Genomic DNA, 12,594 nt, shown 5'->3' with positions numbered 1-12,594 from the left:
CAAAAATCTCAACTTGCTACGACGCCTGCAGTTGTGCTTGTGGCCTCTAGGGGCAAAAGTTACTTAGTTCTGATTTAATGCCAGCAATCGGAAATACAAGTTCAATGTAACACTCGTCATATAAAACCTACATCAGTATAATGTAGCTACTTTATAAAATCCATGCATTAATGAGGAAATAATTGGAAGTTAATTATTAATTGGAAAAGGAGGGTAAAAAAAGTGGCGACAATGCGAGGAAAAAGATTTGTTTACATCTGTTTTGTTGGCCTTAGCTTTCAATTAAGGCGTCACACTGGTCTATAGGCTGTAAACTCCGATCCAGAAGCTTTCAGATTTGGGTGAAGCCGAACAGGAGAAAATGTGCTCAGTTAAAGGGACTATAGGGAGTTTAAAAATGTTAAAATGAAGTATTTTCCTCCCCCTACATGTTCCAGCCATGTCCTAATGTGTAGAATGAGCTCAGACCTGTTCACCACAACTGCCTCTAAAATCCTGTACGGTCACTCAAAAATGTGTCACTTCGGCCCGAATTGCCGTCATGCACGAGCTTAATATAGAAGGTGCAGTTACACATATGGCCTGAGGTGGCAGTAGTGAGTATAAAATGGCCAACTTGCATCCAGCCCCTTTAAGGTTAAGAGGTTAATAAGGAAATTATGGGAAATGTCCTCATTAATTATTAACATTATTATTGACAATTCAACTCATAGCCATATTTTTTAAGTTAATTTCAGACTCATTTATTTATAGGTGAAGGATGTGTGGTCAACCTTTGGAGGCCCCCATGCAGGCCCCCCACTTTGGGAATGGTGACCTCACCTTATACGAGGACTTAACCCGGTCTAGAGTAGGTTTTGCGCTAAAGACATGTTCCCACGTGTACCCTGATAAAAAGTGATTCAGCTTCGTAGTCCCGGAATGTACCTCGCTAACCATCTAATCCAGCTTCTTAGTTTACCCAGCTAAACTAAACCATGCTAATCTAGCACTAAACCGAGGTCAAACCAGCTCTAAACATTATCTAGACCACAACTAGACGAGGGATTTAACCAGGGTTTGAGAAGTCCAACACAACTGCATCTGGATCTTAACCCCTTAACTCCCACCTGAACCGAGCACATTTTCTCCAGTTTGGCTTTACCCCAATCCAAAAGCTTCTGGAGAAAAAAGCTGTGAAAATGGCAACAAAACTGAGACGAAAACAATGATGGAAATGTGACAAAAAAGTGAGAAAACATTGACCAAAAAGTGACAAAAAATGGACAAAAATTTGTCAAAAATATGTCAAAAATGAGACAAAAATGTGACAAAAAAGGACAAAAATATGATGAAAAAAGTGAAGAAAAAATTACAAAAAAGTGACAAAAAAGGACAAAAATATGATGAAAAATGTGACAAAAAAATAACAAAAATGTGATTAAAATTTTGACCAAAAAAGTTACAAAAACGAGTTGAATACCCAACAAAAAAATGATGGGAAAAAAATCTGATGACGTGAGGAAAAAGATCCTCTCAGTTCAGGCGGAGGTTAAGAGGTTAAACAATTATACAAAAAAACAACTAATCATTGTATTCAAAAAATGCAGAAAGCTGGCAGGACTCTGACTGTCTTTCTTTCCGAACAATTCCCTGCGTGAATAATAACAACCCAAAAGCAGTTCAGAAAGTGACCTCTGCCTCCTCGTCTCGTCTCCGCTTTGTTACACTCACTAACCGCATTATTCATTTTTCTGTTCTCTTTTTGCTAATTTATTTCTGACCCCTCTCCTCTCCTGTCCTCTCATTCTTTTTTTTTTTCTGTCGGCTTCTGTGGCTTCTGTCTCCTGTCCGTGCCCTTTGTTCGGACGTATATTTTTGGGGACATTTGTGGGGGTGGTTGTGCGAAAGGGCGTGTGGACAGCCCGTTCTTCAAGCAGCAGCACAGTCCCAGTACCCCCCCGCCTCACGCACGGACGCACCACCTCTCCGGTACGTACTCAAGCCTCAGCAAAAATAGAGCAAATAACTCTTTATGGTAATTGATATAGTATATATTGTGTTTTATATAAATATAATGAAAATAAGGACTAAAACACACAGCACTGTAGTGATAATGTTGCATTAGTAACAGTTCACTTTGTCGACTTGCGCCTTCACATTTCTAACGTGAATAGATACAGACGGCATTTTTATAAACGGTCACATTTATATAGAGCCTTTCTACCCGCTTTAGGCACTTAAAGCACTGTACATCAAGGAACCAGTCACCCATGAACACCAGTATTAATTTCGTCGATATTTCGTCGATATTTAGACTTAAAGGGATATCCAGAGTGTTGCTGATTTCTGGAGATGTTTTTTTGTGTAATTCATGCAGTTCTTATATTTGAAGAGTTTCGTGGCGCTAGGCTAATGCAAGGCTAGTGCATTTCTATGGTATCAGCTAGCCTGCATTAAAAACAGTCTGACCCGCTCCACAGAGCACCTGAGGCAAATCACTTATAACACCAGACTAACCATATAAATGTCTGTGTCGATAGAATAATTTTTGGAATAAAACTGACCTTGCATCACATGAATGATTGCATTTTGAGGGACTATTTTCTAGCAGATCACTCCGCCGCCGCGTAGCTTATACAACCACGAAGCTGATGCTGCTCAAATATAAGTTATTTTAAATGCAAAATGGTTCAAATTACTCTATCGACACAGACATTTATATGGTTAGTCTGGTGTTATAAGTGATTTGCCTCAGGTGCACTGTGGAGCGGGTCAGACTGTTTTTAATGCAGGCTAGCTGATACCATAGAAATGTGCTAGCCTTGCGTTAGCCTAGCGCCACGTAACTCTTCAAACATAAGAACTGCTTCAATTTAAAAAAAAATATCTCCAGAAATCAGCAACACTCTGGATAACTAGGAAATGAGGCCCTATGTCAAAAATCCTGAAATATCCCTTTAATTAAACTAAAATTGGACTAAAACTAAATTAAAAGTTTTCATGAGACTAATGCTATGACTAAGATATCCAGATATTTTAGTCGACTAAAATAAGACTAAATAAAAATGAAAAGGAGAGACTAAAATCATCCAAACTTCTATTGACCGTCTGAAAGAAATTTGACTAAAACTAGACTAAAATTGAAGATTTTTTTTCCCACTAAATCTCATCTAAAATTGAATTGCATTTTCGTCATAGACTAAGACTAAAAGTAAAAAAATGTTGTCAAAATGAACACTGATTCACGCTCATTCATACACCAGTGTACGCAGACGCCGGAGGCAAGATGCCCATACATGGTCATGTTTGAAGCAGGGGAAACCAAAGAAGAGAAAAAAATATATATATATTTCTCTACTAAATAAAGATACAGAGACATGGCGAGCAAAGTGGTTCAACAGCCCATAAATACTTAAAAGAAACGGACAATGCTAACCAGGAAGCTATGCTAGGTTCATGCTACGTATGCTAACATTAGCGAAGAACATTAGTGCCGTTTTTCACTTCTACTGAACGATTTGCTGTGGGAAAACATCAGCCATGAACCCATATGGCTTGACCCGATTTGTGTGGGATAAATATGTTATTAGTCCCGTGATAAACATGAGAGGTTTTCTTATCCCTCGGCTAGGCCACGCCCCCTTGTATGACGCGTTGCCGTCTGTATCTATCCATTCACAAATACCGACATGTTTGGTATCTCGCGGAATTCCCCCCCGTCAAGGCTCTGTGATCCAAATATGGTCACCAGTAGCTCACAGTCACAGTATTTTAGAGCCGCACTTTTAAATAAGCACCTTATCCCAGCGTCATGAGGACGTAAGCACTGTTGTAGTGATCTTTTTCCATGTTGCGTGTGTCCTGTGGATGTGCTCAGTTGCTGCTAACTCTTTCTTTCTCTTTTGGTTAATCTCTGCCTCTTTAGCATCGCTGCTGTCGCTCTTTCTTTTCTATTTTTTTTAAAAACTTAAATTAATCTGTATTTTTATGGCTTATTTCTCATATTTCCTGCCCTTTTGTTGGACCGCACATGTTTTCTCTCCCGGTAAACGAACTGAGTGAGTTTTTTTATTTCCGCCGAGTCGCCTCCGATCACCCTCGCCGTGTGACCTGTGCGTGCAGTAACGTGTTGTGGACCATTTGTGGTTTTTAAACATGTTCATCGTAAAAAATAGAATAAAAAAAAAACTGACATTATGCTGATCATTTACAAAGCTTTCTTTTATGGGGAATATAAACAACAACACTAGAGCTGCGGATTGAGTCTTCAAACAGGAGAGTTGAGGAGCATGAAATCCTGAGCGTGTCAAAAAGTGAGTCTCTAGCCCATTCCCGTGCGGAGTTATGGATGTTTAAAGAAATAACCAGTTTGTTCACTCCAGCCACTAGGGGGCAGCTTAAATTAAAAAAGGAAAGAATTCCACGTGTGTCCAGAAGAGGGCACTGACATAATAAGAAATAAAGATATAAACAGCATATTATAGCCACGTGGTAAATGGTCTGTCTGCCCCAGGGCGGCTGTTGCTACAATAGTAACTTACTGCCATTGAGTGAATGAATAATGACTTCATGCATCACTTTGAGAAACGTGTGACACAGGCTGATAAAGCACAATAAGTGTAAGCCATTATTTATGAGGCCACAGTCCTTTACAATACGTACAGGCGGCCCCGCGACCCGTCGTGGGGGCTGAATATCGGCCCACAACCCAAACGATCAACACCCCTGTTCTAGGGTCTGTTCATGATGCTAACTTCCTGTTTCCGGCTGTTTCCTGTCTGTGTTTTATTGCCTATAGAGTTAGCCGTGTCTTGTTGAGATAAAAGTAGAGATTTAAAAGTACGTGATGGAAAACATGTAGCTGCTGTGGTGCTTCCAGGCCACCGGTAACTGGTAAATAACCGACCTGCCACTTGGAAAAATGCCTTGGAACGTCGCTCAAATTCGTATTTACAACTTGTACGCTCGGTACCATCCAGAGAGCTCCGAACTCGGATGCGAGATGAAGACAGTAATGGCGGCCCCCAGTGGAGGAGCGCAGCTAGTGATCACACTGCCAGTGATGTGAACGTTACTTTTGGTCATGGCCTTCAACATAACGTTATGTCGTATGTTTTGAATAATATGTTTGTGGAGAAACACTCATGTAACGTTAGCATGTTATGAGCTAACTGTTGTAGCATTAGCCGGTTTGTTTACATACGACTTTATTTAACTGGAACGCTCTGAGGTAGTAAGTCGTAGTGTTCAAGTGAGAAAGATACCAGTTGCCTTGAACGCACCATTAGACGATCACTTACAACATGTTAAAAACGTCACTCAGGATGTAAATACTTCGACGGAGGACACTTCTGTGTTTAGAAGTATCGCTGTTTTAGCCGCGAAGCTAGAGGCTAATGTTAATTTGACGCAAACAAATGTTAAAATAGCGCCGCCGTCTGAACTTCATTTCAGGAAATGCACTCGGCTATTCAAGTTTTCTCCTGTTTTTTAAATCTTTTTTGATTTATAATATATGCTGAAATGTGGACGGAAAGTGTCTACCCTACACTGGCCAACAGGAAGTGAACCAAAAACATTCTATGCACAGAGCCCATTAAACATTATTTAATTTGTTTGACACATGAAATAAGTTCTCGCACCAATTACATTTCACTGATGGGTCCCCAGTTGTACGTTTGGGGGGTGAAAAGTTTGGGAACCCTTGGATTAGACGTAGAAATCTTTCTGAAATAGCACTTGCTTTGGAGATGGTCAGCGATAATGTAGATTATAAATATATTCGACATTAAGCTGTAATTGGATTGTTCAGGTTTTATGTCCTCAGTCATTTTGTAGTTTAGTGACATTTTCATTGTGTCATTCCAGTGCTGTCATCATAGATCAGCGTCATTGGTTGTATCATTGGTTGTATCAAACTGCGGTGGTGTTTTTTTTTACATCATTTTGGATATTGTGCAAAGATTTTTTTTTTTTTTATGTTTTAATGTGTCTAATAATAAGTTAACTGTTCTATATCTATTGTGTGTGGGATAAACGTTTCCTCAAGGGGACTTCAGTGTTCATAAAGACATATTTGACTTGCTTTTTGCAGGTATTTGATGATCATCTCATTTAAAACAAGAGAGCTCCTCCTGCCTAAGCCCCTCCCCCACTGCCCCCATCAAAACAAACCTGCAGTGCATTGTTTTGCAGTTGTTTTGTCACTGCACTATGGGCAGTCACCGCGGGCGATTAGAAGATTACTCACATATGCGTGAACGCCTCAAAACACGTGTTGCTATTTTGACTTTATTATGCGTTGGGTTAGTGTTAGATGTGAAAACAAAGCAAAAACACAGATGTTTCTAATGACATGAACAACTCGTCGTCCATGGTAGGGCTGAGTGCCTTTAAACTTTTTTCCGATAACAGAACTGTAAAGATACTTGGTTTGTTGGTTTTCGATAACCTATACTAAAATATTTGCTATATTGTACCATAAAACAGAGTAATAATGTTAATTTATTCCTTTTCCTTCCATTTCATTTCCTTTACATTTGTACCATTTATTTGAGGTGAAACAACCAAGAAAAAAACACTTTACACATTCCCCCCCCCTCATTTTTTTTAACCTGTTTTCGGTGCCTGCCCTCAATACTTTTCAATACCAGTAGTACCTAAATCTGTACCATACTGGTATCATTTAACGGTGCTCAGCCCTACAGTTAGGGGAGACTGGGGCTGTTTGTCACATGGGTCGGTTGTGTCAAGTGATGTTTTCGTTTTCAAAGCTTGTAGGTGAATAGTTTCTGAAAGAAATAATATCCGTCCAAAAGTGTATTAAGCTAGAGCTGTGTGAAAGGGGGTGGTTGTCTTAGGGTCAGGAGGTTGTCACAGGGGATGTAAATTGGTGGGGACATTTTGTTTCAAGTGATTCAAATTAAATAAATCATTTAATTTCATCTTTTTGTCTCAAGAAACAAAAAAGTGTTTTTCTTAAGTAATGTGAACATCAGAAGAACCTATTAATGACAAGAGCGACAACCAACCCTGCACATAGTGACCATATCACTGTTGAGTTTCTTGTTTTTTGATGGTTAATCATTAGAGTCGTCTAGAATATACAAGTGTGACAACCAGCCCCGGTCTCCCCTATCCATCAGTAACACGTCCACCACAAACTTTTAAATAAGGATCACACCCGTTACTACAGTGGAACAGGGAGCGCTCACCCCCAGCATCATGCTTTGTATCAAAGATCCATCTGTGTGCATTGTAAAGGTTTGAGCCGTCCAGCGCCCTCTGGTGGTCACAGACGGAGCGAGCTATGCCATGTGAGGTGAGGGGAATTAAAGAAGGAGTAACTTTCCCAGGCGATTCGAGTCTTTCTCTGTGGAGTTGGCCTGTTCTCCCGCTCTCTGGATGGGTCTCCTTCAGTTGCCCCATCCACCTAAAACATGCACAATAGGTTAACCCCCCTGCTTGGGTGCTCCTGACCACGAACATGGCAAGATCTGGCACAATATCCAGTTTGTTCATTCACAGTGATCCATTTCTTTGGCGATATTGTGCTGGTTTCACTGAATTGTGGCCGTGTTTCTTCAGATGAAACTGAAAATGGCGGCCATGATGATGATGATGATGTTGACGACGAAGGCACAAAGCGCAGTATGTCGACGGCGTCACCAGGTCCAAAAACCTTCTCCACATCCATGAAAGAGGACAGCCACGACCTTTGGGGTGAGTGACTTCCAAAACTAGCACGCAAGTTCATCAAATTGATACAAATGCTTTATAACTGGATACATAATATTTTTTAAATACTTTACCCAATACTAGGCTAGGTACCTCTCTCTCGATGTTAACGATACCTGCTTTTCGGCACCGGTACTGTTTCGATACCTATGTTTTTTTAATTGAATTAAAATAATGTGTATCGTTCAAGAGAAAATCCTAATACAGCCCAACAGAAAGAACACAGGCCGCAGGAGCATCACCTGCAACGTCATTTTTTGGCAGAATTCACACTTAAGCAGCGATAAAAAGAGAGAAAGGACGTTATTTCCTCCTGAGCTGCAGCGACAGACCAGATCCACATCAGGCACAGTTTTCTAAACTCTAAACTTTTCTATACACACTGCGCTGTTCGACAAAGTGAAATCACCTCACACGTTAAAGATCTGTTATATAGTGTGGGCGCTCACTCTGACACTAATAATTTACCGAAACTGTTCTAAAACTTGTTTAAAAAATATCTGGTATGGGGCCTTTAACTAACTATGTAAATGTAACTGTGATTTAAAATGTAAAATGTAAATGTGAATTTTGTTCCTTATGATAAGCGACAAACAAAAGTCTCAGCGTTTTCACACTGGAGTGCCTTGTGGGTCGACCTGAGATTTTTATGTATTTATGGTACAGGTCTGATATTCATAAATATCTACTGTTCAAGTTAAATCCATTCTGCTCCACAGTGAGACGCCTTCTGTCTTTGTGTCCTGAATCTTGATGTTGGTGTTTTCTTTCAGACCCGGTGCCCAAACAGGCACAGAAGTCAGTGCAGGAGTCCACCCCTCCCTCCAAGCCTGTGCAGAGCGTCGCCCCCCAGCCCCAGAACTCCTTTTCCGTGTGGGACAGTGGGACGGACAGCCTGGTGGAGCTGTGGGACACCAAACCGACCAGTCCAGACCAACCCCAGTCCAGATCTGTGTCCGAGTCCATGTCCCGGTCCCAGCAGGCCGCGTCTCACTGCCCCCCTCTGGTGGAGCTGTCGGGCGACTGCAGTGCTATCTCTGAGGCCACAGGGAGCAGACCACAGCCGCTGCTCAGCTTCGACGACGTCATGGATGGAACCTTCTGCTCCGTGAACAACCAGGACGACCCGCCCATGACCCTGAGCTACCAGCATGCACTGCAGCACGCAGCCAATCAGGAGCCCAAGCTGGAGGACGGACAGCTGCTCATGACCAATGGGAACGGAGACTCGCTGCTAAAGGAGGGAACTCAGGTACTCACTACACTGAACAGTCTGACGGACGGATAAAAGTTGTCTTTTTAGCGACTGAATTTATCGTAATTGGCTCATTGCACAATGTGGCTATGCTAGTTCTGCTAGCCTTTGTTGTCGTGAGCACCTGTATGGAGCTTTGACTCGTTTTCTAAAGATTACATGGTGGACAGTTGTAGGTAGATGATCACTGAACAACTTGATGTAGGATGTAAATACTTCAGCGAAGACGTCTGTGTTTATAAAGGTCAGCACGTTTGTGTGGAAGCTAAAGGTTCTCAAGCAATGATAAATTAAATGTAAATAATCAAATTAAGACTTATTAATGCAGATTAAGGTATATTAGCGGCGCCAATTTTAATGTTATAATTCATCTAAATAATGTGAGCACTTCGCTTCAAGACCAGCAAGTCAAACTTTATAAACAGACGTTTCTACTGCCAGTCAAACTAACGTAGCTACATTGTACAACAAGCCAATAGTCAGAAAAATAACTCTGACTGAGAATAAAATTGTGTATATAGTCCTCCGTGGCAGCTTTGGGTTAGGTTTCACAACATGAAGCAGTTAAGATTCCTCGTGTTTTTTCCTAATCTTCCCACAGGCCAGTGAAGGCTACTTCAGCCAATCACAAGAGGAGGAGTTTGGCCAATCAGAGTCCACTGCCAAAGCCACACCCATCTTTTATAACAAGCCTCCAGGTCAGTCTCCATGAACAAACAAAATATGCCTCCATTATTTCCTATGGAAGTCCACACACAGCCCCGCGCCACTCTTCAGCCTGGCTGCTCTGTGACAGACAGGGGGCGCTGTGTTCGCTGTGGGGTGGGATGAGGATTGCAGCAGAGGCACTGGGAATGCACAAGAAAAAGTAAACAGGTTTACGGGCTGTGAAAAGTGTCCAGGACTAGCCCACTTGCTGTCACATGCGCTAGGATCACACTATGCTAGCCAAAATGCTTACGCTAGCTTCATGCTAACACTACCTTGAGTGCAAGTTTTTCACTTTTACTTTGTCCAAACCTATATATAGTAAGGAAAACAGTGAAGAATTGAGATTCTCAGGACAAGCTTTCTTCCACCTCGGCTAGGCCACGCCCCCTTGAATGACTTATTGCTGTGTGTTTCTATAAAGGCGAGTTACTGTGTGTGTTGTGCCCTTTAGACTATGTGAAGTCAAGACTTATGTTTCCATAGCTCTTTCTTCAGATAATAATAATAATGTTGTATTACACTTTACAAGCCTGTGTTGCAAACTTTCTCAAAGCGCTACACTGTCATTATTCATTCACTCCACACTTGGTGATGGTAAGCTGGGGCAGACTGACAGATGCGAGGCTGCCAGTCTGTGCCATCGGCCCCTCCAACCACCACCACCAACCACTCACTCACTACATTCACCCAGGATTCCTGGTTTCCAAACGGTCTCCCAAGTACCAGGCAGGCCCTACATGCTTAGCTTCTGAGATGTGACGGGATCGGGCAGAGCAAAGGGTTTGGCCCAGAAGCACATCAAATGTAGTAGTAAAAGTAGTAGTAGTAGTAAAAGTAGGAGTAGGAGTAGGAGTAGGAGTAGTAGGAGTAGTAGGAGTAGTAGGAGTAGTAGGAGTAGTAGGAGTAGTAGGAGTAGTAGGAGGAGTAGGAGGAGTAGGAGGAGTAGGAGGAGTAGGAGGAGTAGTAAAAGTAGGAGGAGTAGGAGGAGTAGTAAAAGTAGGAATAGTAGTAGGAGGAGTAGTAAAAGTAGGAATAGTAGTAGTAGTAGTAGTAAAAGTAGGAATAGTAGTAGTAGTAGTAGTAAAAGTAGTAGTAGTAGTAAAAGTAGGAGTAGGAGTAGTAGGAGTAGTAGGAGGAGTAGGAGGAGTAGTAAAAGTAGGAGGAGTAGGAGGAGTAGTAAAAGTAGGAATAGTAGTAGGAGGAGTAGTAAAAGTAGGAATAGTAGTAGTAGTAGTAGTAAAAGTAGGAATAGTAGTAGTAGTAGTAGTAAAAGTAGGAATAGTAGTAGTAAAAGTAGTAGTAGTAAAAGTAGTAAAACAAAGTTTATTGTCGTTTCAGAGATTGACATCACATGTTGGGACACAGATCCGGTGGTGGATGACGACGACGACTAACAGCCAATCCAAGCCAACCAGGAAGAGGAAGTGCGCTTCACCAGATAATTTTTTTAAAAAACAAAACAAACAAAAAAAAAGTAATAATTATAATATTAATAATAATAACTCTTAAAAAGTCTTGCATCAGAACCACTTGTGTATAATCTTTTAGAGGAAGTGAACCTGTAGCCTTCAGAATAAAAGCCTTGCATTGAAGACTTTGGACGGCTCGCTTTGGGTTCCGATCTTATTTATTGTTTCCTTGTTTTGTTTTGAAAGTGTTCAGCCTCGATTCCACCAAGAGATTAAAAAAAACAAGTGGTGCCGTTTTGAAGGATTTTTGCACAACATGTAGCTTTTAAAATAGCAATAGTTGAATAGAAGTGAACTTTAGAAACTACGAAAGTGTTTCATGGACAGCACCAAACATCTGTGCTTTGGTTTTTGCATCACAGTAAATAACGTTTGTTCTTACATAACACTTAAGGAGGGACGCAGCAGGCAGACCTTTCTCCATAGATATGAATACAGTAGAAAGTGATCAATTACAAAGGCCATTTTCTCTGCAACTGCAGTCATCATTTTTGAAATGATTCTAAAATGCCTAAATTGCTGATGAGGACCACCCCATGGATCCCAAGTGCAGACCACAGTTTGAGAACTACTGCTAGACTTAAAGTGATATCTGAAATGTTTAATTAATCTTACACGTAAGTCGATTTTTCACATCCAAATGACTAATAATTCAAAAGTTATTGTTATTTTCTTGCAGCGCGCGTTCTTCATGTCCATTCAAATTCATTCAAGTTTTCCCCATTGATCTCCAAAAAACTTTGCATAATGTCTGACTGGTGGTTTTTTGAGTTGTTGTTTTTTTAAGAAACTTCTGGCGACCCCTTGCAATACTCCCACGGCCCACAGGGGGAGCACGGACCCCAGCTTGGGAATGGCTGCTATTTTTTAGACCAATGCAATAACCCTTAACGCGCATTTTTGGGAGGGTCGCCGTAGTAAATCCGTCTCCTGCATCACGTGGCTGTTGCTCATTATAGTTTGATTTGGGATTTATTTATTTTCTACAAGTCAGATGCCTCTCCAGACGCAGACCCGCCCGTTTATCAGGGCTTAGCGCTGCATTTAATTGATTTCACTAGTTCTGATTTTTCCCATCACACAAAATGCACACTGACTTTCTTGCCCCACGTCTGGCAGTCTCTTGGTGGAATCGATCGCCCGTTTGGGGGTTTGTGTCATTTTGTAAATGTTTTTGGGATCTGTTTTACGTAGCGCACCGCTGCATTTAGATACAATGGCGCCGGCGTTAGCTACGTGCTAATGCTATGCTAGTCTTAGTGCTTTGAAATAACCACATTATAACATTAACTCCGCCATGCCCCGTCTTTTCTTTCTCTCTTACTCTCCCTGGCCCTTTCCGGAACAGCTTCCTCCTTCCTTTTGCGACCCACTCCCACTGACTCCTCTGTGAAGGCAAGGCAACTTTATTCATACCGCGCATTTCACACACAAGGCAAC

The 12,594-nt window shown here is 41.4% G+C and overlaps 1 protein-coding gene across 9 annotated transcripts in view; it reads left to right on the top strand.

Moving 5' to 3' along the window:
* dbn1 (drebrin 1) overlaps nucleotides 1–11,581 on the top strand; it is an 88,675-nt gene extending 77,094 nt beyond the window's left edge. For 2 of the 9 annotated variants that reach the window (XM_079565969.1, XM_079565966.1), the window contains 5 exons: nucleotides 1,891–1,971; nucleotides 7,570–7,704; nucleotides 8,493–8,971; nucleotides 9,576–9,672; nucleotides 11,024–11,580. In XM_079565969.1, the coding sequence (XP_079422095.1) occupies nucleotides 1,891–1,971; nucleotides 7,570–7,704; nucleotides 8,493–8,971; nucleotides 9,576–9,672; nucleotides 11,024–11,079 (848 nt within the window). In that variant the 3' untranslated portion in view covers nucleotides 11,080–11,580. Of the gene's footprint in view, nucleotides 1–1,890; nucleotides 1,972–7,569; nucleotides 7,705–8,492; nucleotides 8,972–9,575; nucleotides 9,673–11,023 lie in introns of all 9 variants that reach the window. The other 7 variants (XM_079565971.1, XM_079565968.1, XM_079565973.1 and 4 more) reach the window with 5 other exon arrangements.
* The last annotated feature ends 1,013 nt before the right edge of the window (nucleotides 11,582–12,594 follow it).

This window comes from Gobius niger (genome assembly GCF_951799975.1).
Source record: "Gobius niger genome assembly, chromosome: 11".
NCBI lineage: Eukaryota > Metazoa > Chordata > Actinopteri > Gobiiformes > Gobiidae > Gobius > Gobius niger.
This window is presented reverse-complemented; position numbering and strand designations above follow the sequence as displayed.